Source organism: Epinephelus fuscoguttatus, linkage group LG3 (assembly GCF_011397635.1).
Source record: "Epinephelus fuscoguttatus linkage group LG3, E.fuscoguttatus.final_Chr_v1".
NCBI lineage: Eukaryota > Metazoa > Chordata > Actinopteri > Perciformes > Serranidae > Epinephelus > Epinephelus fuscoguttatus.
In genome coordinates, this window is record NC_064754.1 from 518,017 (window position 1) to 545,000 (window position 26,984).

Consider the following 26,984-nt stretch of genomic DNA (forward strand, 5'->3'; position numbering starts at 1 on the left):
ATATGAGACAGAGAACATACCAGGGACTCCCTCTTGTATGTCCCTTGGAAAGATAATTACAAGCTAATGATAGCTAATGAACTAATGAAGTTAGCTAACGCACCTGCTAACGACACAGCCTTGAAATGGGTCAGAAAAACTCTGACATGTGACTCCTCTTCCTCCTCAGGGATCTTTAAGAACCTTGATTCTAATGAAAGCGGCTCCATCCAGCTCGACTTCTGCCAGGTGAGAACAAAACTGCTTATCTAAAGAACCAGAACCAAACAGGTCAGCAGAACCAGCCTGTTCTCCGTCTGAACTCATCAAATACCACCACTTACTCAGTGGTCTGGCCGTTAGGTACCAACACACAAAGGCACCCTTTGCGACGGGCACTGTCAGCCAGCAGCAGTTGTTGACACATTGCCCACCAACAGAAGTCGTCAAACATGGCGCTATGTCAGTGGATGTACGCAGTAGCAGATCCTGATATGGCCCAAAGGGGAGGTGTCGCCCAGGGCGCCATTTAGGCTAGAACTGCAACTGGATGTAGTGTACTTTACATACCGATGCACAAAGGCACCTTTCGCAGCAGTATAACGCGCACCGGCAACGGTAACAACGTCATTTAAGAAGCTGGGTAAGTGAACAAAGCCTGGGCTTTGAGCCAGCTGCCCGCTGTTCACTTCCTGTGTGAATGTTGAGCCAAACCATGATGTTTTTTTCCAAACCTAACCTTGTGCTTTTGTGGTACAATAAATAAATAAATAAACAAACACAAATGAGGCGTTTTACTGACGTTGTTAGTTTATTTTGAAAAACACTGGATGCATCTAACAAACAGAAAGTGTACATTTCCTGTGAAAACCAAAGTGTATTTTGAAAAAGACTCGTGCGGGTAACAGGCGTAAAATGGCACGGCGTCCTGGAGCGTCAGCAACAGACACAGGAGGATACCTAACGCGTCATATGCAGACGTGAAAGCGGCGATGTTTGACGAGTTCAGATGAGAACGTGTTGGCAGAACACACCTCAGTCAGTAACAGCAGCTCAGGTGCTGACCTGGTTTCTCTGTCTTCTTCCTGCAGTGGATAAACTTCGCCATGATCTGAGCCGCCGCTCCGTGTTTGCCCGGAGCTTCAGTGTTACCGCAGCACGCCATATTCCTGTTTACAGCTGCAGCTTCTCTTCCTGTCACTGTTTTATATTCCAAACACTACCTGACTGAGTCCATGTAAAGTCAATAAAGTAATCCAGAGACATTTATCAGGTGCACCTGTGTTCTGTGATCCTCTCATTCATCTATGTGTCCGAGAGTCTCTGAGTGTTGTTAGCAGTGTTAGCAGTTAGCTTCATCAGCAGTGTTAGCAGTGTTAGCTTCATCAGCAGTGTTAGCTTCATCAACAGTGTTAGCAGTGTTAGCTTCATCAGCAGTGTTAGCTTCATCAGCAGTGTTAGCAGTGTTAGCTTCATCAGCAGTGTTAGCAGTGTTAGCTTCATCAACAGTGTTAGCAGTGTTAGCTTCATCAGCAGTGTTAGCAGTTGGCTGTCAAAAGGGCCATGAAATTGAGTTTGAATATTTTCTAAGTAATTATTATTATTATTATTATTATTATTATTATTATTATTAGCGTTATTATTATTATGGTTTTTTTAATTTTATTTATTTATTTATTTTACAAAAAAAACACAAAGGATAAGCTGTTTATTGCTGGCGCAACCCTAACAAAAAAAAAAGTTTTACCTGAACTTGTGTGGGTTAAGTAATAAACTTAGCCAGCCTATTTTGGCGTACTTGGTAGTATTGATCATCTGCCTAAAAGATCCAGTAATGTGTCCTGTTATGAGAAATGGAAAGATTTCAAGGGAGAAAATTTGGAAATTCACCCGTCGAAATCCTATTTTCATGCAATTTCATACAGAAATAGATAAATTCAAGGACTTTCAATGACCTGAGTACATTTATGTATATTTTCAAAAACTTTCCAGCACCTTGAAATTATTTTTTTCAAACTCACAGACTTTCAAGGATTCCAAGGACCCGTGGGAAACCTGTTGATTTATCATGTTTTATGTGGCCTTTTGAGACTTTGTCAGAAAACAGGGTAAATGTTTAGCATCTGTGAGCCCCAGGAGAAAAACGTAGGCCTTAGGCCTACAGATAAGTTCAAGTAAGAAAACCCAACGTAAACTGCCGTTTATTTCCTCTGCTAAAGAACGTCATTTAAGGCCAGGAAAGATCACGGCATGTAACTATACATGAGCAGTTAATTACCTGGAGATTTCATTTGCAACAAACCAGTGTATGCATTGTTTGCAATTCTATATAATAAGGTCATGCCATAACTTAGCATTAACCAATTAATGTAAAATTATATGCTGTTCCCATGTTTGTCCACTAGATGGCTGTAGAAGGCAATGAGTGAACTTAAAGGGATACTCCGGCATTATTCAATCCATAGCTCTGCTGTTTTAGGTCAGGAAGTGCTGCCTATAAAGGAAACAGCAAGGAGGTTTGGTGCAGTGTGGGCCGAGTGTCGGCGAGGCAGCGAGAGCTGACACAATCGGGCAACTTCGCTGAAAGCGAAACTATGCAGAGTTGCCCAATTGGGTTGGCTTTTGCTGCCATGCTGTGTTCGGCTTGTGTTGTGCCAAATTTTCTCGTTCCTTTTCCTAGCGATAGCTCACTGTAACCTCGGACAATACACCTATGGATTAGTTAGCCTCCAGCAGGGTATCAGTGGGGTCTTGAAAAGTATTAAAAGTTGAAAAATCAATTTTGGGGAAATTAAGACCCTTAAAAAGTATTAAAAAGTCTTATTAGACTTTATGAGGTCTTAAATTTTGAAGGTATTTTTCTGGATTAACTGTCCAAAGAGTTTGAGTCCTAAAAACATTGTAAAAGTGCGTGAATTTTTTTTGTTTTGTTAAAAAACAAAGATGAACCGGTAACATAAATAAACTAGGTTACTATAGGTGCGTTTGTAAATTTTCTCTGAGAGTGCCAGAGCGCACCTGGGTGGAAATTCAGAGGCACAAACGACTTTTCAAAAGACCAGAGAGCACCCCGACTACACTGGCGCTCTCAGGGCATATTACAAACACACCCTATGTCACATGACGCCCTCAGAGCAAAACGAAAGAGAAGGCTGGAATGGTGAACTTATGGGAAAGTGCAAATTCGCAGAGTCCTGGCTGGATATGCCGGACTTTAAAACATGGCTGCAGCCAGTTGTGGTTAACATCAGGGTGGCATATTGTACAGTATGCAAGAAGAAGATCAGCGTTGCATTGATGGGAATTAACTCCATAAAGTCCCACGTGCATGGCGCTAGCCACAAGGCCGCTGTTAGTCGCTGAGAGCGGCAGCTCTCCATTGCTAGTTTCTGTGCCAATCCTAGCGTTGCATCACCACAACCTAGTGCCAACGTTAACGTTACACCGCCATCAGCAGCCGCACCTGAAGCTACAGCTACGACCTGGGCTACGAGGACAGCCACCTCTGCCTCCTCATCTTCTGCCGACATCAGGGTGGCTCTGGGCGGCACAGCAACGCTGTGTGCGGACACATCTGGATACATCATACAATTTGGGCTAGCGTCATACTTCAAGCAATGAATTCTGTTGTATGATAGTGGTGTATAGTCTTTAGCGCAAACTAAAACTGTTAAGTTAAAGGTGTCACTGATGTGAACGGTTACAGATCGAAGTGGCGGTGAGGTGTTAAAAAATATTTAGAAGGTCTTGAAAAGGTATTGAAATTAACTTCAAGATTCCTGTATAGGCCTATACCCTGTCTAGGTTCAGATAATTAGTTTCTAAGTTGAGTTAGTTAGCTTCTATTTACACACACACGTACCCAGAGATGGGCAAAAACACATCAAAATGTACGTATTTTGATACAAAATACAAAATACCCCTCAAATAAATGTATCAAAATAAAATACATGTATTTTCTATTTTCAAATACAGAAAATACTTTTTTTCTTTTTCTTTTTAGCAGCGACCCGCAGCTCTACAGGTCACTCTGTCGGTCGGTCGGTCGGTCCACACAGCTTTTGGTAAATAACTCAAAAAATGCTCAAAATGTGCATACTGCAGCTAGAGACCATGAGTAACGCACTAACCTAGACAGTTAGCATAAGCAGCGCTAGCTTGATATTATAACTATCATCACCATGTATTTATACAACAGGCTATGTAGCCAGACCCAGACATAAATCACACATCACGCCAGTTGACATCTGTCACACTCAGATAAAATATTTACCTTGACAGACTATCTGTTGAACTTGGAAGTCGTGAGCAGCAGGGTAGTCTACTGGTAGTGTGGGTCCATGCACGTGAGCAGCATGCCTGCAAGTCCAGTCTAGCTGTGCTGTGAACTGTCCACCAACGGTCGAGCTGAACAGCAGCAAGACACTGTAGCTACTGTTGCTAGTTCACTTGTTTGCTGTCTAACTTGGAGCCTGTGTTCAACTCTTTCAAATGACAAAGAGAAAGAAAAGCTAGGGACATGTAGGCTACCCTAAAATATTATTCACTGATTCAGATTTAGATTCAGACAACTTTATTGATCCCACGTGAGGCAGTTCATTTGTAGCAGACTCATCCCAGGCATCAACCACAACAACATACAGTTTCCTATGTGATGCACAGTCCAGTGAAACAGACCATGAGGTCACTGAAGGGCCCAAGTTTAAAACAACATAGAGATGAATAAAGAAGTAAAAAATATTATTACAGTTAATATATTAAGAATGTGTAGCCTATTATTTTTGTTTTTTGATCCATGGAGAAAGTATTGAGTATTTTAAATACAAAATTACTCCACTCAAAAGTATTTTGTTACAAATTACATTTGCTTTTTATCGGCCTCATCAAATACAAATTACAAAATACTCAAGTGTAACTGAAATACGTATTTTAAATACAAGTAATAGAAATACTGCCCGTCCCTGCCTGGAGCCTAGATGATGTTTTTTGTGTGTGTTTTGTGGCGACACTGAGAAGCCATTTTCCTGGGCTCCAGTCTTTATGCTAAGCTATGCTAACCATGTCCTGGACTTCATGTTATAATCAGTCAACCTGCCCATTTATCAGCACTTTTTTGTTTTCTCTTTTATTGATGTGATCATTAATGTTTCGAGCTGGTGTCAGCTGATGTTGACCAGTTAATAAAATCAGTGCAGTACCGTCTCTGACCACAGCGTGCCGTTGTAAAGCAGGGGGGCGCTGTTTCACTCACCACAGGAGACAAAGACACCTGAAGAAGCCTGAAGAGCGACGACGTCATGTGTGTATTAAAATGACAGTCAGAGAATGTTTGGATGGTCAGAGTGTAAATACATTTATTTATTTGCAGTTTCGCGATATTTTGTTGGGATGAAACAAACACTGCTGCTGGTTCGCCTCCTTTAACTCGCCCTGTTGTGCTGGTGATGATGAGGCCTGAAGCCCCGCCCCTCCCACCGGGCGGGGCTCGGTACTGCAGCAGAGCATCCTCCTCAGCATCCTGCACACGGTCCGACCGAGCACGGTCCTGCAGAGCTCAGCTCCAGACTCAGTCCCACCGACCACTGCAGCACCCAGGAGCTGCTCCCACTGTGACGCAGGAGCACCGACCGACACGCCGGTGAGTGTGTGTACTGGTTAGACTGGTGTGTGTTGTTGTGTGAACTGGTCTGATCTCTGAGAGTGTGAAACGTCTGCAGGACAAAACAAGCGCGTGTTCATTGATCAGCTGTTTTCACTGACGTCTTTTTGTTTGTTTGTTTGTTTGTTTGTTTGCTTTTTGTTTGTTTTCAGTGATTTCAGGTTGATTCAGCAGAAACTGTTTACGTCATCCTGTTTCTGAACCAATCAGAGAAGTCCTCGTGCGGCGTCACTCACACACACTCATTGCGTTAAAATATTAAAATAAACAAATTTAGTTTATAAAGTTTAGAAAATCAGAAAAACGTCATCAGGATTTGTTTTCATGGCAGAAAGATTGTTTACAAACATCAGAAGAAATGTTGTAAACAAACATTTCAAGAGATAAATAAGAGGATAAATGTCACGATGAATGATTTGTTTGTTGACGTCACGGTCCGTCACTTCAACAGAAGAAGTTTCCTGAGAAAAACAGAATTTGGTGCTTCTTATATGATCACAGTGGAGATGGGTTACAGATCTCCATAATCAAGAGATTAATATTAATTGATTATCCTAAACTTTAGTTTTCTAACAGACGCCTGAATCAGCTGTTTACATCCAGGAAATGACTCACAACACAACACGTCTGAGCCTCCGAAGAAGAAACCGTCCTGTTACTGATGTGTCGTGTAATGAGGTGAGAACAGGTGATGACAGGCCGAAGGAGGTGACAGAAAGCGAGACAAAACAAACAAAGACAACAACAGGGTCACACTGGCAGTTTTGCATTTCAGTCAGATTAAAGTTCAAACCAGCGACGTCTGTGTCAACTGTACTGACACACTGATCAGACTCTTTGGGGCCCCGCTAACCTCCTGAGGGCCCCGCTGGTCTCACAAGTTAAGATAAGGGATAAGACAAGGTAAGATAAGGAATAAGATAAGATAAGATAAGATAAGGGATAAGATAAGATAAGATAAGATAAGGGATAAGACAAGATAAGATAAGGGATAAGACAAGATAAGATAAAGAATAAGATAAGATAAGGGATAAGATAAGATAAGATAAAGAATAAGATAAGATAAGGGATAAGATAAGATAAGATAAGGGATAAGACAAGATAAGATAAGGGATAAGACAAGATAAGATAAAGAATAAGATAAGATAAGGGATAAGACAAGATAAGATAAAGAATAAGATAAGATAAGGGATAAGATAAGATAAGATAAGGGATAAGACAAGATAAGATAAGGGATAAGATAAGATAAGGGATAAGACACGCCTGTATTGATCCCACAACTGAGAAATTCCAGTGTTGCAGCAGTCAAGGGGAAAGAGTCTGATTAAAGATTTCAAAATAAAAAAAAAAAAAACTTAAAATCTAGGCATGCAAAAAAATATGAAAATACAAGAAACGGCGATAAATAATAATAATAATAATAATAATAATAATAATGAGCAGTGAATTGTAGGTGCCAAACAACAACAAGGGGGACAGTAATGTTTATAAATGAAGCGTCATTGTGAAGTCTTGGTTGGATGAGTGTGTTTGTCGGCTCCGGACACTCCAACATTATTTATTATTATTATTATTTTAGTATCGCAGCGTGTTTTGCTGCTGGAGGCTGCAGCACACCCTCAGTACTGGACTGATTCCAGACCTTCAGACACAAAACACAAGAAAACAGGTCCAGGTTGAAAAACACACAAGTCCCCCTTTAACCCTTGTGTTCCCCTTCAAAAAAGGTACATCCATGACCCTTCAAGTGGACAAAAATGTCCACTTTCTAGAAACTTTTGCAGTGTCCTAGAAAAGGTCACAGGGGGGTGATTTTTTGCATGGGGGTGTCATTCTGGGTGAAATTTCAAAATCCCAACTTTCAGCATGAAAATCCATTATTTGACCCTGTAATGCATTTTTATCCCATCCATGACCCTTCAAGTGGACAAAAATGTCCATTTTCTAGAAAGTGTCCAACAAAAGGTCACAGGGGGGTGATTTTTGTCAAGGGGGGATCATTTTGGGTTAAATCTGAAAATCCCAACTTTCAGCATGAAAATCCATTATTTGACCCTGTAATGCATTTTTATCCCATCCATGACCCTTCAAGTGGACAAAAATGTCCACCTGTCATTTAGCCATTTGTATTGTTGCCGGGATAAAAATGCGTTACAGGGTCAAATAATGGATTTTCATGCTGAAAGTTGAGAATTTGAAATTTCACCCAGAATGACACCCCCATGCAAAAAATCACCCCCTTGTGACCTTTAATCTCTCTGTGAGGGAGTTTTGAATTTTGGAAATGGACAAAAATGTCCAGGGGTCACACGAGGGTTATCCCTTATCTTATCTTATCTTATCCCTTATCTTATCTTATTCATATGGAGACTGCTGGGTTTGGTGATGGTGATTTCTGGTTAAACTAAAGGAGCTTCCTCTTTAACGCCAAGGTCTGTCTCTGTCAGGATCCTCTCCATCATGTTTGTCTGATCCTGTCAGTGACAAAAACGAACACTGTTAAACAGCTGTTCCACCCAAATGAGACTTTTAAACAGGAGGACAGGGCTGAGTGACATGGCCCTAAAATAATATCAGGATATGTCAAGGTATTTTCGGATAACGATATTCTTGACGATCTGACAGATTAGTAAAAACAAAACAAAAAATCATTATTGATCTTAGAAAATAGAATTACAATAAAATCAGTGATGTAGTTTCACAGTTTGCTTCAAATCTTGAGTTAAAAACTAAAGAAAAATGATCTCTCTCATTTCTTTACATTGTGAACAACAACAGCAACTCAGAGTCAGAATCAAAAATTATATCAGGATTATCGTGATCGAGCCCTACGTGGGGAAACCCAGAGCTGTGTTCACGGCTCTGCAGCCGATGGGTTTGCTCTCATGTTTTCTTTTCCTGCTGTGTCACGTTTAACGTCACAGACGGGCCTGAAAACAGGTACGTAAACAACAGAAAGCAGCACAGAGGCCAGTGAACATGTTCCAGTGGCTACTTCCTTTATATCTCTGACTTATTCAGTCTCTCAAACTGCAGACTCATCTGGATCGATGCTGAGCTGACTGGGCGGAGACAGACGGTGTTTTGTGGCGGCGTGTTTCTGCATCTCGCCGGTGAAGGGGCTAAAATGAGTGCGTCCTCCCAGGTGTTTGTTTCCATCACGGCTGATCAGAGCCAGTAAATACCTGTGACTACTGCAAAGTCATTGAACCCGGGTATGACTGCTGATTGTAACCGTTCCCGTCACATTAAGGGGCCAGATGATATTGAGTTTTTTGTGCAGTGGGCGGGGCTTTAATGGACGTACAGATTGGTTACATCACAGCCTGTTTCACTGCTGCAGCGCTCTCTGTCAGTAGTCAAATTCAAATTTCACCACTGGTTTTGGAAACGGACCCAGACCCACCTTTTCGAGTGGTTACAGTTCGGTTGTTTGGTCTGCACCTGGGTTTGATTGACAGCTTTCACATCGACCCAACGAACAGACCTGACTTCATTTTAACCAAACCAAACAGGTGAGCAGTGAACGCAGCCTAAATCACATGGATTAGACATGAAAGACAAGTTTAAAACAGATGAGCAAAAACTATAAAGTGAAACAGTTCAGCTCTGAAACCCAGATTATGACTCGGGGTCCCTCGACATCACCAGGGCCACAGGACGAACTGCATCAAACCAGCTGGAGTTCAGCTCCCGGTCTGATCCCGGTCTGGCACCGGGGTGGTATTTTTGGTGGAGCTCCAGAAAACACAGAGAGCTTTCAGAGTGCTGAGTCAGCTGCTCTCAGGCCGCCTCATTGATCGGAGCGCACAGTGATGATAGGACACAACTCAGACTGCAGATAATCATCATCCTCAGTATCCACTGAGCTGCGCATTCCTCATTCATCAATCAGCTATTTATCTATCAGCATCATTTACCTGCAAACTTCCTGGAACGGTGAGGCACTTATTGTCAGGACGCCTCCATTTAACAACACACACATGTGGTTATGTTTGGCCAACACACACACACATGGTTACGTTAAGGAGAAAAGAACAGGGCTGGTGGTTGTTGGTTTTGATTCAAAGACTCTGTGTCAGGTTTTCATCAGAGACCTTTAAGATTTCTCGATTTTTCGACCAACGTTCCAAAACCAGACTCAGTTGGTAGAAAACAGAAGGTCTGACTGTCTGGAGAAAGTGACCCCAGACAAGATGGAGGGAAACGATCATTAAACCATCACAACGGATGAATATTGTGTCAGTTCGAGCTCAGTGTTTGGTGTGTGAGGGCGGTCCAGTGAAGTCCTGTCAGAGCGGAGAAAGACTGATGTTAGCTTGTTGGTCGGGTTGTGAGTGGGTTCAGTGATGTGTTGTTGTAACTCTGACTGTTCACCGTGAACTAACCACACTTCTGTTCCCTGTCAGCTTCCAACGAGCCCATTGGACGGAGATCAGGTACAAACACCTGCATGTTTATTAATTTCTCTCTGGTCTAATGGAAACTGACCAACCAGAGTCTGTGAGCCTCTACACAGTTGTGCTTTGAGCTAAATACTAACATCAACATGCTAACATGGTCACAGTGACAATGCTAACATGCTGATGCTTGGCAGGTACAGTGTTCACTGTGTAGGGTTGCAACGGTGCGAGTTTTTCACGGTATGATAACCGTCTCAGAAAATATCACAGTGACAGAGTTTATATTACCATCAATTCACTGTGTTGTCATGCTAATGCTCACTGTATTAGCATGCTAACACTCACTGTGCTGGCACGCTAATGCTCACTGTATTAGCATGCTAACGCTCACTGTATTAGCATGCTAATGCTCACTGTGTTAGCATGTTAGCATGCTGACACAGTGAGCTGATGATCAGAGCTGAGGCTGAACGTCGTCAGTTCTGCAGGTACTTGGTCGTGAAGTATTGGACACATTAACATGTTGACCATGCACCATCGACAACTTCAATGGTGCAGTCGAGTTGGAAACTGGAATTCAGTTCCAAATTGGAACCAAAATTCAAGCTGCCAAGAACCAGGAACCCTTTATGGCATTATAGGGCATAACGTGATGGTTAAGATAACAGAACACAAGAAAAATGAATTGATGAGGCGGGTTCCAAACACATGTACACGCCAACAAAAACAATAAACAACATGAACATGGGTAAACATCTGAGTATTTGAGGGTGAAGATCTTTTCACATGCTTTTATCAATCCTTGAAGAACTCTTGCTTCAAAAAGGGTTCTTTGGATGAACAGGGTTCTTGTTGGAACCCTTGGTCCTCGTCTTCAAAAAAGAAAGGTTCTGGGGAGAACCTCTGCCCTTCAGTAAGAACCCTTCTGGAACCCTTATTTCTGAGAGTGAACAGTTTTTCTGATGTGTTCAGGATGTTTGGAGGTGCATCAGCGCGGATCCAGAAGGGCCGGCAGAAGGCGTTAGGTCATGGCTCAGTCCAGCAGGCCATACACTACCTGAACCAGGACTTCCAGGCCCTGAAGCAGGGCTGTCTGGAGAACAGATCCCTGTTTGAGGACCCAATGTTCCCAGCTGAAGCGGCCTCACTGGGCTTCAAGGAACTCGCTCCATTCACCGCTAAAACCCGAGGGGTGGAGTGGAAGAGACCAACGGTAAGAACTCTGACAACTCACAGTGGCACACAACATCCTCAGTGACACAAGCATGAGGTGCTCAGGGCTCACCGCCTCTGTCCGTCATCCTGCAGAGAGTTCTGTAGGCCGACCCTGAGGTCAGCGTCGCCCTGGTTCCCTCATCAAACAGCCAATCAGATTGTTCCATTGGAATCTGGATTATTACAGAAAATAAACAAATGTTTCTGATGCTACAGGTTCTGTTCAGAGAGATAATCTTCACTAATAAACTTTATGATTATTGAAGTACAAAGCTACACTACACCACGGTCACGTGATTTACCATCACCATGGTCACGTGACTTACCGTCACCACGGTCACGTGACTTAATGTCACCACAGTCACCTGACTTACCGTCACCACAGTCACACGACTTAATGTCACCACAGTCACCTGACTTACCGTCACCACGGTCACATGACTTACCGTCACCACAGTCACACGACTTAATGTCACCACAGTCACATGACTTAATGTCACCACAGTCACCTGACTTACCGTCACCACGGTCACATGACTTAATGTCACCACAGTCACCTGACTTACCGTCACCACAGTCACCTGACTTACCGTCACCACGGTCACATGACTTAATGTCACCACAGTCACCTGACTTACCGTCACCACAGTCACCTGACTTACCGTCACCACAGTCACATGACTTAATGTCACCACAGTCACCTGACTTAATGTCACCACAGTCACCTGACTTACCGTCACCACAGTCACATGACTTAATGTCACCACAGTCACCTGACTTAATGTCACCACGGTCACCTGACTTACCGTCACCACGGTCACGTGACTTACCGTCACCACGGTCACCTGACTTAATGTCACCACAGTCACCTGACTTACCGTCACCACAGTCACATGACTTAATGTCACCACAGTCACCTGACTTAATGTCACCACAGTCACCTGACTTACCGTCACCACAGTCACATGACTTAATGTCACCACAGTCACCTGACTTAATGTCACCACGGTCACCTGACTTACCGTCACCACGGTCACGTGACTTACCGTCACCACGGTCACCTGACTTAATGTCACCACAGTCACCTGACTTACTGTCACCACGGTCACATGACTTAATGTCACCACAGTCACCTGACTTACCGTCACCACGGTCACCTGACTTACCGTCACCACGGTCACATGACTTAATGTCACCACAGTCACCTGACTTACTGTCACCACGGTCACGTGACTTACCGTCACCACAGTCACATGACTTACCGTCACCACCACAGTGAGACTGTAAAGTCGTGTTGGGCGTGATGACGTCCTGTAGTCTCATCTTGTCAGAGACACATAAAGCTGTAACTGACAGTGAGGTATTTATGGACGTCTCTCAGCTGGTGTTAACTACAGACATTATTTCACACATCAACCAAAAACACACCGACTTCAGGCTGAGGGAACAGGAAGTGCTAACATGCTAACATGCTAACTCATGTCCAGGTGTAAGGACTCATTCTTGGAGCACGTTATTGTAACTGGTGATAACTCAGAGAACATCAGAGGAAACATTTAGTTTCTCTCCACACACAGTTTCCTTTGTCCTCCGTCTCTCCGAGCAGCTGACTGTCACACCACTGCTGCATGGACTCATTGTTCTCCATTGGACGCCTGTGATTGGCTGAACTGGACGCTACCTCCTGTGTTGTCTGGCGCTATTTGTGGCAGGAAGTGAAGATTTTGTTCAAGCAGATAAGCCAAACAGAAGTGAGAGTGTTCAGAGGAAGACAGTGAAAAAATAAAGGCTACAGCCACAGCAGCGCCCCCCTGAGGCCGTAATGATCACACCACAGGATGTGTCATCACGCTAATGTTAGCACTGTGTGAATGTAAGATTTAGCATGTGAGCACGCTAATGTGCAAATGTTAATTCAGAGGTTTTCTGTCTGGTCATACAGGATGTATTCTCTGTGGGTTAATAAATAACAAATGGAATAAGAGTGAACATATGAAGTTTATAACTGACTCATTGTTTAGTTTTTAAAATTTAAACTACATGTTAATCTTGATGAGGGTGGTTAAAACCATCATGTGATGTTTAGCATGTTAGCTTTTTAGCCTGTTTGTCTTGTTAACATGAGAAAGTTAGCATGTAAAAATATTACGTTCTCACTACGGTTTAACTTTGTTGTCATGGTGACAGACACGATCGTCACTAGAGATGAACCGATACCACTTTTTCCTTCCCGATACAATTCCGATCCCTGAACCTTAGGTATCTGCCAATACCAAGTACTGATCCGATATCAGCACGTAAAATAAAAATGGATAGAATATGAATTGTTGTATTTCTCAACTCCTAAAACTCTGTGTAAAATATTAAGGAATAAATACATAATAGAAGAAGGAATACCATAAAACTTTTTATTATTGTTATTCAGTGTTGACACAGATCAAGACACAGGTTAAAGTGCAGCCACACAATTTGGTAAAATAGACATTTTAAAGGCTACAGTAGAATGTAGGGCTGCACCATATTGGAAAAAAATGACATTGCGATTTTTTAATTTTTTATTTTTTGCAATATATATTGCGATATTAAAAAATACAAGAATTTTCACCAGATGACTTAAAGGCGCTATATGTAAGAATGTGGCCAAAACGGTTACTGCACTCAAATTCAAAATACTGCCGCGAGTCGTGTCCGCCCGACACCGGCTTCTCTGCTGCTAACACTGCTGCCGGGACATAGCGGAGGAGGAGCCGGCTGCTAATGCTATGTACCGGGACATTGCTAATGCTGCTTGCTGTGCTGCTAATGTTTGTTTTTCAAAAAAATCAGTCGGGTCGATGACCCACCTGCACATGGGCTACAATGTATGATCGAAAATGAATAACAGTTGAAAGTATTCGAAATGTCCATCCCCGTCTAGCTATGATATGATGCTAGTTAGCCAATTTTAGCTAAAGCTTACCTGTCGAGGAGAAGAGTAGCCACTTCGACATCCGAATTCAAATTCTTCTCCGCTTTCAACTGTCTCCACCGTTCAAAAGCATCTCCTATATAGACCCTCGCTTTGCCTCAAGTTTTGTCTTGGCGTTTTTGGGAATCATAACAAGGTCGTTTGGGTTTAGTCGCACCGTCAGCCATTGTAGCTCAGTCGTAACTACTGGCAACCTGGATGCTGAGACTCTACTGACTGTGTGACTGGTAGACGACGGTGGGTGGCGCAACAGGCCAAAACACAAATTCAAAACATAAACATGATTTGCAGACTGTAAAAATTTTTTTAAATGCGAATATTCTGGCTGTACTATTGTTGTCGGTGAGATCAGTATGTTATATGAATATTATTCCTTAGTCTCTGTGCTTTAGATTTCTTACATATAGCTCCTTTAAAGTAAGAAAATTTCACTCAGCACAGCTGCAGAGGCTCCCAGCTTCATGTGAAACAGACTACATTATAGACGGTCCGTTATTTATTAATCCCTCTGTGTCTTTATATTTTTACTTTTTATCCGCTCCTGTTGTCTTTGTAAAGTTAATGCATGGTGTTGTCATTTCAAACTCAACACTTCCTGAACTTGTTTCAAATTAAAAGCCCCTTATAACCTCGGCTGAGAGAATCTCTCCATTTTCTAAATAGGCTTTTATTGTGAAACATTTGCAGGAAGTTGTTGTGGAGGACTGTGCTGACACTTTTTAGGGGACTACAACAACATGTCAGCTGGCACATGAACAGACACAGTGACTCAAATAATAGTAAAGTCATAAAAATAGGACAAGAATAACCTGGTGACATCACACACGCCGTGAAAGACGACCGGGGATAATTGGTGAGTACCAGCGTGTAGTGTGTCATGTCTGTCGGCCAAGTCATGATTTTATGACTCCACAATCGTGTAATGTGACATAGTGACTTTCAGAACGGGCAGAAAAGTCATGTAGTGTGAACCAGGCATAAATACTCCTTTACCGTTTCTCCTTCTTGCATGTCGCTCATTTTCAGTGTGTGACAGCAGCATGTGCATGAGAGGGGGAGGGGCTGCTGTTGTCAGAGAGGGAGGGACAGAGAGAAAGAGGCGAGCGGAGCAACGAGTGGAGCAACGAGCGGAGCACTGAGTGGAGCAATGAGCTGCTTTTCTGAAGCAAAACAAAAGTGGTATCGGTATCGGTACAACTGTAATCGTCACTACCACGTTTGTTTGAGGAAATGAGACAACACATTTAATGCACTGAGCCCACTCTGTGGCTTAGACCAGAGCTGTTGAGGAAACATGCGTCTGAGGGAACACAAGGGTGAGGGAACCTAGGGGACATCAGAAAATGATGGTGATGATCTGTTTTAAAGGAACGTGATATAATATGATGTAACACAAAAGGGGTCTCTGATTGGCTGTTTCAGGAGTTGACAGAGAGCCCTCAGTTCATCGTGGGCGGAGCCACCAGGACAGACATCTGTCAGGGAGTGCTGGGTGAGTCAGCTGGTCATGTGACCTCACACACAGTCTTCTATGCAGTTTGTTTTTGATCGTTGTCCAGCTGAAGGAAGCTGCGTCGTTAATACTGTTACCAAAGTTTCATTCGTGATGTTAGCGGTGTTGTACAGTGGTATGATGGTACGGTGGTACAGTGGTACAGTGGTACGATGGTACAGTGGTATGATGGTACGGTGGTACAGTGGTACGGTGGTACAGTGGTACGATGGTACAGTGGTACGGTGACACAGTGGTACGAAGGTACGGTGACACGGTGACACAGTGGTACGAAGGTACAGTGGTACGGTGATACAGTGGTACGAAGGTACAGTGGTACGGTGGTACGGTGGTACGGTGGTACAGTGATACAGTGGTGTGATGGTACAGTGGTACGGTGATACAGTGGTACGGTGATACAGTGGTACGAAGGTACAGTGGTACGGTGGTACGGTGGTACGGTGGTACAGTGATACAGTGGTGTGATGGTACAGTGGTACGGTGATACAGTGGTACGGTGATACAGTGGTACGAAGGTACAGTGGTGCGGTGATACAGTGGTGCGATGGTACAGTGGTACGGTGGTACAGTGATACAGTGGTGTGATGGTACAGTGGTACGATGGTACAGTGGTACGGTGATACAGTGGTACGAAGGTACAGTGGTGCGGTGATACAGTGGTGCGATGGTACAGTGGTACGAAGGTACGGTGGTACAGTGGTACGGTGATACAGTGGTGCGGTGATACAGTGGTGCGATGGTACAGTGGTACGATGGTACAGTGGTACGGTGATACAGTGGTACGATGGTACAGTGGTACGGTGATACAGTGGTACGACGATACAGTGGTACGATGGTACAGTGGTACGGTGATACAGTGGTACGATGGTACAGTGGTACGGTGATACAGTGGTACGACGATACAGTGGTACGATGGTACAGTGGTGCGGTGATACAGTGGTGCGGTGATACAGTGGTGCGGTGATACAGTGGTACGACGATACAGTGGTACGATGGTACAGTGGTACGGTGATACAGTGGTACGATGGTACAGTGGTACGGTGATACAGTGGTACGACGATACAGTGGTACGATGGTACAGTGGTACGGTGATACAGTGGTACGGTGATACAGTGGTACAACAGTACAGTGGTATGATGGTACGGTGATACAGTGGTGCGGTGGTAAAGTGGTACGACAGTACGGTGGTATGATGGTACAGTGGTACGGTGATACAGTGGTACGACAGTACGGTGGTATGATGGTACAGTGGTATAATGGTACGGTGATACAGTGGTACGGTGATACAGTGGTACGACAGTACGGTGGTATGATGGTACGGTGGTACAGTGGTACGATGGTACAGTGATACGGTGATACAGTGGTACGATGGTACAGTGGTACGGTGGTGCAGTGGTACGACAGTACAGTGGTATGATGGTACGGTGGTACAGTGGTACGATGGTAAAGTGGTACGGTGGTACAGTGGTACGACAGTACAGTGGTATGATGGTACGGTGGTACAGTGGTACGATGGTACAGTGGTACGGTGGTGCAGTGGTACGACAGTACAGTGGTATGATGGTACGGTGGTACAGTGGTACGATGGTACAGTGGTACGGTGATACAGTGGTACGATGGTACGGTGATACAGTGGTACAGTGGTACGATGGTAAAGTGGTACGGTGGTGCAGTGGTACGACAGTACAGTGGTATGATGGTACGGTGGTACAGTGGTACGGTGGTGCAGTGGTACGACAGTACAGTGGTATGATGGTACGGTGGTATGATAGTACAGTGGTACGGTGGTACAGTGGTACGGTGATACAGTGGTACGATGGTACGGTGATACAGTGGTGCAGTGGTACGACAGTACAGTGATATGATGGTACGGTGGTATGATAGTACGGTGGTACAGTGGTACGATGGTACAGTGGTACGATAGTACGGTGGTACAGTGGTACGATGGTACAGTGGTACGATAGTACGATGGCACAGTGGTACGATAGTACGGTGGCACAGTGGTACGATAGTACGATGGCACAGTGGTACGATAGTACGGTGGTACAGTGGTACGATGGTACAGTGGTACGATAGTACGATGGCACAGTGGTACGATAGTACGGTGGTACGATGGCACAGTGGTACGATAGTACGGTGGTACAGTGGTACGACAGTACAGTGGTATGATAGTACACTGTACCAACATTTGCATCTGTGCATGAAAAACAGATTTCATAGAAATGTACTTGTAGTTGATGATGAGTTTATAATAAACATAATAAAGTTCAATATATGTTGAGGTGAAGATCGGTCCCAGAGCGCAGACCAACACCAAACACTCTCAGACAGTGGAACGTGGTTTGTGTATCCACCCTGTGGTTCAGATCTGCTCCGTCATTTCATGTGCTCTTTCTCGGCCCGTGCTCCACCCTTCACCACCCGTCATTAAAATCTGCTGGGGGTTTCTCGGTCATCCTGCTGACAAACAAACACAAACTGTTGAGGATCGCCCAACGCTGCAGCTTTACGTTTCGCTGCACTGGAACAAACCAGGACAAACAGACCCAAACACAGGTCCACAAACTCTAGTTGAGATAACTCAGATCCCGGCCGCTCTGTTTCATGACAAGGCGTAATGGGATCTTACGAGGAACACCTGAAGGCAGCACTCAGTTCTGACCTTGTATTGATCAGTTAATTGATCAGTGAATGGACGGACGTTCCATTAGTCGGAAACATTAGCAGCTTAATGTGAAAGAAGTGATGTTGTTGTTGATGTTAGCTTAGCATTAGCGTGTCCCCGCTGACCATCAGAGTGTCTGCTCAGGATAATGGAGATATTAACCAGCGCCAACGCTTCCCATAAACATTACCTGTATTACCGTACCACTGTACCACCGTACCACCATACCATCATACCATCATACCACTGTACCACTGTACCACTGTACCGCCGTACCACTGTACCACCATACCACTGTACCACCGTACCACCATACCACTGTACCACCGTACCACTGTACCACCGTACCACCATACCATCATACCACTGTACCACTGTACCACTGTACCATCATACCATCATACCATCATACCACTGTACCACTGTACCACTGTACCATCATACCACTGTACCACTGTACCATCATACCACTGTACCACTGTACCACCGTACCACTGTACCACCACACCATCATACCATCATACCACTGTACCACTGTGCCACTGTGCCATCATACCACTGTACCGCCGTACCACTGTACCACTGTACCATCATACCACTGTACCACCGTACCACTGTACCACCATACCATCATACCATCATACCACTGTACCACTGTGCCACTGTGCCATCATACCACTGTACCACTGTACCGCTGTACCGCCGTACCACTGTACCACCATACCACTGTACCACCGTACCATCGTACCACTGTGCCACTGTACCATCATACCACTTTTCCACCGTACCACTGTACCACCGTACCATCATACCACTGTACCATCATACCACTGTACCATCATACCACTGTACCACCGTACCATCGTACCACTGTTCCACCGTACCACTGTACCATCATACCACTGTACCACCGTACCACTGTACCATCGTACCACCGTACCATCATACCACCATACTGTTGTACCACTGTACCACTGTACCACCATACCACCATACTATCGTACCACTGTACCACCGTACCATCATACCACCATACTATCGTACCACTGTACTATCGTACCACTGTACCACTGTACCACCATACCATCATACCACTGTACCACTGTACCATCGTGCCACTGTACCATCGTACCACTCTACCATCATAACATTCTATATTATATATAATATTTGGTCATATTTGTATTTGGTCATATTTTGCGGTACTTTCAGAGGTATGATGATGTCATTTCTGTGTGTCCTGTAATTGGATGTTGTGTAGGAGACTGTTGGCTGCTGGCTGCTATCGGCTCTCTGACTCTGAACGAGCAGCTGCTGCACCGCGTCGTCCCTCACGGTCAGAGCTTCAGCCATCAGTATGCCGGCATCTTCCACTTCCAGGTGAGTCAGAGGCCACACCCATTCACCTGCTCATGATACATTCAAGTGGACCTGAGGCGTAGGGCCAGGGATACACCTGTTAGGTATCAACTGAGAAAACACAGGACCAAGTGGTGTCAAAACTATCAACTGTTTTTGTATCACAGTCAATCACAGCGATTCTTCTCTGAACGCCACGTGTGATTGGCCCACGACTGCAGCAGCCATAGCTCATACAGTCGGTGGTGAGGTGACGGCGAGCGCAGTGTTGTTATAGAGTCGTTGTCAGGGCGCTGAGACGTCGCCAAAGTGTTTGACATGTTTAAAGGTGCTGACGGAGCAAAAACTATGCTCCGAATTTTTACAGCATTTTACATCTAGTTTTATAACAAACAGTTATATGAAGTGGAATGAAAACCCCTGTGCACTTTAATTCTGTCTGTCCATCTGTCTGTCTGTCCATCTGTCTGTCTGTAGTTCTGGCAGTTCGGGGAGTGGGTGGACGTGGTGATCGACGACCGTCTGCCGGTCAAAGACGGAGAGCTGATGTTCGTCCACTCGGCTGAAGGCAGCGAGTTCTGGAGCGCCCTGCTGGAGAAGGCCTACGCCAAGTAAGAGCTGAGACTTCCTGACAGCCAGACCGGCGTCAGATCAGTGTGTCCGGAGGAATCAGGAGCTTCAGCAGCTCTCGTGCTCTTTCAAACTGTCAAACAACACCAAACAAAATCAAATGTGCAATGCAAGGTCTCAGTGAAGGTGCGTTTATTCTCCCTTTATGAACGAAAATAGATGCCACTGTCCTCGTACGTCCATGTGTCCTTTATGATGTCATAGATACAGCCAACAGATGGCACTAGAGGGCGGAGTCAAAAGTTTCACACAACAACAAAAAAAAAATGGAAAAAACAACAACAAACGAGGTCGTAAAATTGTACCTTAAAACGGAGGCAGTTTTGTAGACGGAGGTGGTCTGTGAGGTCATTGAATACATCCTGACATGTGGCGATGTAAAACGACTTGTCACTATGTCACCGAGTCATTCTGTTCATATAAATGTCTCTGTCGTCTCCTGTCGCAGAATCTCTCTTGAACTACGATGAAATGAGCACATAGTATGGACAGGAGGCTTCGTCTGTCTCTGTCTCCGTCTGTCTGTCTGTCTCTGTCTCTGTCTGTCTCCGTCTGTCTCCGTCTGTCCCTGTCTGTCTCTGTCTCCGTCTGTCTCTGTCTCCGTCTGTCTCCGTCTGTCTCTGTCTGTCTCTGTCTCTGTCTGTCTCTGTGTCTGTCTCTGTCTCCGTCTGTCTCTGTCTCTCTGTCTGTCTCCATCTGTCTCTGTCTCCGTCTCCATCTGTCTCCGTCTCCATCTGTCTCTGTCTCCATCTGTCTCCGTCTGTCTCCGTCTGTCTCTGTCTCTGTCTCCATCTGTCTCTGTCTGTCTCTGTGTCTGTCTCTGTCTCCGTCTGTCTCTGTCTCCATCTGTCTCTGTCTCCATCTGTCTCCGTCTGTCTCCGTCTGTCTCTGTCTGTCTCTGTGTCTGTCTCTGTCTCCGTCTGTCTCTGTCTCTCTGTCTCTCTGTCTGTCTCTGTCTCCATCTGTCTCCGTCTGTCTCTGTCTTTCTCTGTCTGTCTCTGTCTCTGTCTGTCTCTGTGTCTGTCTCTGTCTCTGTCTGTCTCTGTCTCTGTCTGTCTCTGTCTCTCTGTCTGTCTCTGTCTGTCTCTGTCTCCATCTGTCTCTGTCTCTGTCTCTAACATTGAGAATAAATGAGCCCTCAAACTGTCCTAAACCTGAATTCAAGAGTCTCAGAAACCAAAAACCACCTGAAGGTTCTCCTGATACTCTGAGACTTTTCCTCCATTATAGTAACAACAGTGTTTACTGTGTGTTTACTGTTTGTTTACTGTGTGTTTACTGTGTGTTTATTGTTTGTTTACTGTGTGTTTACTGTGTGTTTACTGTGTGTTTAGTGTTTGTTTACTGAGTGTGTAGTGTTTGTTTACTGTGTGTTTACTGTGTGTTTACTGTTTGTTTACTGTGTGTGTAGTGTTTGTTTACTGTGTGTTTACTGTGTGTTTACTGTTTGTTTACTGTGTGTTTAGTGTGTGTTTACTGTGTGTTTATTGTTTGTTTACTGTGTGTTTACTGTGTGTTTAGTGTTTGTTTACTGTGTGTTTACTGTGTGTTTATTGTTTGTTTACTGTGTGTTTAGTGTTTGTTTACTCTGTGTTTACTGTGTGTTTAGGGTTTGTTTACTGTGTGTTTACTGTTTGTTTACTGTGTGTTTACTGTGTGTTTATTGTTTGTTTACTGTGTGTTTATTGTTTGTTTACTGTGTGTTTAGTGTTTGTTTACTCTGTGTTTACTGTGTGTGTAGTGTTTGTTTACTGTGTGTTTACTGTGTGTTTATTGTTTGTTTACTGTGTGTTTTGAGGTTGAACGGCTCGTATGAGGCGTTGTCCGGCGGCAGCACCACTGAAGGTTTCGAGGATTTTACCGGCGGTGTTTCGGAGATGTACGAGCTGAAGAAAGCTCCCAGAGATCTTCATCGCATCATCAGTAAAGCTCTGGAGAGAGGCTCGCTGCTGGGCTGCTCCATCGACGTCAGTCACACACATATTTTTACATAAATATCTCCTGTGTGTTTGATTGGTTGTTGTGCAGTGACAGCGCCCCCTACAGTAGTGTCCTCCCGGAGGAGGTCATTATCTGTCAGAGGTTACGTCCTGTCAGCTGCTGCATGTGTTTCTGTCTCCTCTTCAGATCACCAGTGCCTTCGACATGGAGGCGGTGACCTTCAAGAAGCTGGTTAAAGGCCACGCCTACTCTGTGACCGCACTCAGACAGGTGAGCTCACCTTCATCAGCTTCATCACCTTCATCAGGAGCCAGTCTGTGTGTGGGACATGTTGGTGTTGCTGTCTGCAGGTGGAGTACCGCAGCCGTCAGGAGCGTCTGATCCGGATCAGGAACCCCTGGGGTCAGGTGGAGTGGACCGGAGCCTGGAGCGACAAGTCAGTGCTTCAGTTTCTTTCTTTTTTTTTCCTCATTGTTTTTATTGCAGTTTTTGTTTCCATTCAGCAAAACAGTGTCTACAAAAACTAGACACACAACAAAACAAACACAAAACGTACACAGCAGCTCTTACATGCGAGACGAACATATGGCATAATACAAGAGGTGGTGGTTCAGTCTTACAGTACCTGAATGTCGTTCAAGTGCACAACAGTCCCTTCAACAGAATGGAGGAAAGGTCCAGTCCGATATAGTCCAGAAATGGGCGCCACACTCTACAGAACTGATCTACGCTGTAATGTATGACGCTGGTAAGATATTCTAGAGGGATCAGTTCAAAAATTATTTTACGCCAACCACAGACAGAGGGAGTCTTATCACTGACCCACTGCAAGAGAATATTTTTCCTAACTGCAAACGTTAGAATATTATACAATCTTTTGTTGACTGCTGTTTTTAGACGGTCACTTGGAAGACCTAGAATCAGGGACATGGGATCCATATTTATATTAATGTGAAAAATTCTCTCCGTTTCACTTATAATTTCAACCAATATCTTTGAAGTTTATGACAAGACTAGAAACAATGAGTTAAAGTTCCCACATCAGTTTTACACTTGAGACACAAAGGGGAAAGAGAGCGGTTGAAGAGGTGCCTGCGGTGAGGAGATATGTGTAATCTGTGTAGAATCTTAAGTTGTATTGCTCTTGTCCGAGTGGAAATTGAAATCCTTTTTGCAAGAGACCAAATGGTATCCCACTTTTCTTCATCTATGGTCGCAGACAGCTCCTTCTCCCACACACCTCTGACCCCCTGCACATCAGTAGTAGAAAAACCATTAAGTACATGGTAAAATGAGCTCAGAGACACTTTCAACTGTTGTTGAAACAGAATTTTCTCAACAGTAGATACTTCAGGGCGATCAATAAGGGTTGTGCTATGAATGATATAATGCCTTATTTGTAAAAAGCAAAATAAATCTTGTTTAGACAGTTTGTAACTGTTAGTCAGTTGTTCAAATGACATAGGTTTATTGTCTGAGAAGAGGTCACTGAGGCATTTAATATTGTTTTTAGACCATTGTTGAAAACCGGGGTCTGAAGAACCTGGGGGAAAAGCAGGATTATTTATTATTGGGGTAAAGATGGATGTTATATTTGATCTTCCCTCGAGACGGCGGACAAGCCGCCTTGCTTTTAGAGTGTTGATTGTTACAGGATTTGCACAAAAGGTTTTAATTTCTTTAAAATTATTACAGAATAGTAGGTCACTTAGTTTGCACTTTGATAATGCTGTCTCAATATCCAACCAGATTGAAGTTTTACCCTTAACCCAGTCGTTTACAAATCTTAAATGGGCACAAAGTTGATAAATTTTAATATTAGGTAAATCCAAACCACCCATTGAACTTGGTAGATGTAATACTGCCATCTTAAGCCTAGGTCTACACTTGTTCCAAATAAAGGAGCTGAGCCATCCATTTATGTCCTTCAGTACCCTTTTAGAAAACAAAACAGGGATCATTTGGATAGCATACAGTAACCTGGGCAACACATTCATTTTGACCAGGGCAATGCGTCCCAACCAGGAAACAGGAAGTGACGTCCATCGCTCTAGGTCCTGTTTAATTTTACAAAATAAGGGTGTAAAGTTGGCTTTGTATAGCTGATCGAAGGATGGGGTGATGAAGATTCCCAAGTACACAAACCCACTGGGAGACCATTTGAAAGGAAAGGAAGGAACAGTAGTTGGTATTGTTGAAAGAGTACCAAGAGGCATGGCCTCTGATTTAGCCAAATTGATTTTATAGCCAGAGAAACAACTAAATCTGTCAATCACATCAATAAGACTTGGTACGGATGTTTCAGGGTCAGTCAAAAGGACTAAAACATCATCCGCGTATAAGGTTATTTTATGACACAGCTGTCCGATCTCTAAACTACGTATTGTGGATGTCACCCTTATGGCCTCAGCAAGTGGTTCTATAGCCAAAGCGAATAGGAGGGGCGATAAAGGGCAACCCTGCATCACCCCTCTGTAAGTGTTGAAGTATTCAGACCTGAATCCATTAGTCAGGACTGCTGCCTGTGGACTAGTATAGATCATTTTTACCCATTTTATAAAGTTCTCCCCCAAACCAAATTTACCCAGTGTATACAGTAAGTAAGACCAGTCAATTCGGTCTGGTGCTTTCTCTGCATCGACAGAAAGCACCAGACCGTTAATAGATTTTTGTTCAAAAGCTAGGATGGCGTTCAACAGACGTCTAATATTGGTGGCTTATAAAACCTGTCTGGTCCCCCTTCATCAGAACCGGTAAGAGATTTTCTAAACAAGAGGCCAAGATTTTAGAAAGCAGCTTCCTATCCACATTTAAGAGGGCTATGGGCCTGTAGGATCCGCAAAAATCAGGACACTTCCCTTTCTTTAGAATTAAGGAAATATTGGCCTCCCTTAGTGTCTGCGGGAATTGTCCTAGTGAAGGAATGGTTGAACACATCAAGAAGAGGTTCTATAAGAATATTTTGAAACTGTTTATAAAATTCACAACAGAAGCCGTCAGGTCCTGGTGACTTTCCATTTTGTAATGTTTTAATAGCTTTGATCACTTCAGTTTTAGTTATGGGACTATTAAGGGCAGTCTTCCGCTCTTCTGACAAATTTGGCAAGTCAAACTGAGCAAAGAAATTGTGCGTTAGTTGCTCCCCCTCTGGAGCTTGTTCGGAAGAGTACAGATTTTTGTAAAAATTCTTAAAACAGTTATTTATCAGTTTATTTTCGTGTACTTTGTGGCCTTCTTCATGAGATACAGATGCGATGATGTTAGATTCTGCACGCTTCTTAACGTAGTACGCCAGACATTTTCCCGCTTTATCTCCATGTTCATAAAACCTCTGTCTAGTGTACTTCATTTTCTTCTCTGCATCTCTAGTAAGAAGGCAGGTCAGCGCTGATCTGAGTGTAGCGATCTCTTGCCACAGTGGTGGCGACGGAGAGGCAATATATGCTTTTTCTTTATCCATCAATTCACTCTAAAGATTTTTGTGTCTCCAGTCTTTGGCGCTTCTTTGTTGCAGAGTTCGAAATGATTAACCCTGTCGCATAAGCTTTGCATGTTTCCCATAAAACGGAGGCATTACTGGCTGATGAAGTGTTGATTTTCAGAAATGCTTTAAGTTCAGTAGAAAAGTTGGAGATAAATTCCTCATCTTTAAGAATAATGGTATTGAGTCTCCAGTGAAGACACTGATGAAGCACTGTTTTAAGATTAAGGTCCATAATTACTCTAGCGTGATCTGAGATAATTATACTGGTTATGTCACATGATAAAACTGAACACAAATCAGTCTTTGGCAGGAAAAAGTAATCAATTCTGGTTTGGCACTTATGCGGAGCCGAGAAAAATGTATATTGTTTATCAGAGGGGTGGGTACACCTCCAAGCATCAATAAGCCCAAACTCTTTACATAGAGCATGGAGCGTGTTGGCCTGAGGAGAGGGGGGTGCAGTGCTATGTGGAACTTTGTCAATAAGCGGATTTAATATTAAGTTAAAATCCCCACCAACAATAACGGTGGAGTTAGAAAGGAATGGAGCTAAGTCCAGAAACATTTTGGTAAGGAAGGTGGTTGGGTGGGCAGGTGGAAAGTACACATTCATCATTACAATATTTTGACCTTGCAAAGTTCCCTTGATTATCACATAGCAACCCTTCAGATCTTTAACACAGTCAGATATTATAAAAGATAGGTTTTTCCTAATCAACACTTCCACTCCCCTGCTTCTTGATGTGAAGGATGAGAAAAATACTTGCCCGAATGGCCCTTGTTGTAACTTTAAATGCTCTGTGTCATCAAGATGTGTCTCTTGTAACATAGCAACGTCTATATCGTCCTTCTTTAGACGACATGTAAGTATTTTTCTCCTCTTAATAGGGCGGTGGACACCCCGTACATTCCAGGTGCATACTCGCAGCTTATTCATTATTAGTATTATTCAGTGCTTCAGTTTCACTCCGTTTGTCGACTTGACACCAGAAACAAGAGGAAATAATCATCCTTTGTGTTTCAGCTCATCAGAGTGGAGCGCCATCGACTCAGCAGAGAAAGACGAGCTGCTCTGTAAGATGGAGGACGGAGAGTTCTGGTAGGTTTGGACCCAAGAGATGAGAGCTGACTCAAAGGATGACGGCAGTAACATGTCTGTCTGTGTGTC

General features: G+C 43.8%; 2 protein-coding genes across 3 annotated transcripts in view; both read left to right on the forward strand.

Moving 5' to 3' along the window:
* The window catches only part of LOC125885997 (calpain-2 catalytic subunit-like), a 37,340-nt gene extending 36,092 nt beyond the window's left edge, over window positions 1-1,248 (forward strand). The window contains exons 20-21 of the mRNA XM_049571889.1: window positions 170-228; window positions 1,071-1,248. Of these exons, the coding sequence (XP_049427846.1) occupies window positions 170-228; window positions 1,071-1,094 (83 nt within the window). The 3' untranslated portion in view covers window positions 1,095-1,248. The remainder of the gene's footprint in view (window positions 1-169; window positions 229-1,070) is intronic.
* Window positions 1,249-5,251: 4,003 nt separating this feature from the next.
* Window positions 5,252-26,984, forward strand: part of LOC125885995 (calpain-1 catalytic subunit-like) — a 39,308-nt gene continuing 17,575 nt past the window's right edge. The window contains exons 1-10 of one of the 2 annotated variants that reach the window (XM_049571885.1): window positions 5,252-5,617; window positions 10,048-10,077; window positions 11,014-11,254; window positions 15,647-15,716; window positions 19,664-19,782; window positions 20,239-20,372; window positions 22,190-22,358; window positions 22,519-22,602; window positions 22,683-22,768; window positions 26,841-26,915. In XM_049571885.1, the coding sequence (XP_049427842.1) occupies window positions 5,424-5,617; window positions 10,048-10,077; window positions 11,014-11,254; window positions 15,647-15,716; window positions 19,664-19,782; window positions 20,239-20,372; window positions 22,190-22,358; window positions 22,519-22,602; window positions 22,683-22,768; window positions 26,841-26,915 (1,202 nt within the window). In that variant the 5' untranslated portion in view covers window positions 5,252-5,423. The remainder of the gene's footprint in view (window positions 5,618-10,047; window positions 10,078-11,013; window positions 11,255-15,646; window positions 15,717-19,663; window positions 19,783-20,238; window positions 20,373-22,189; window positions 22,359-22,518; window positions 22,603-22,682; window positions 22,769-26,840; window positions 26,916-26,984) is intronic. The other variant, XM_049571886.1, reaches the window with a different exon arrangement.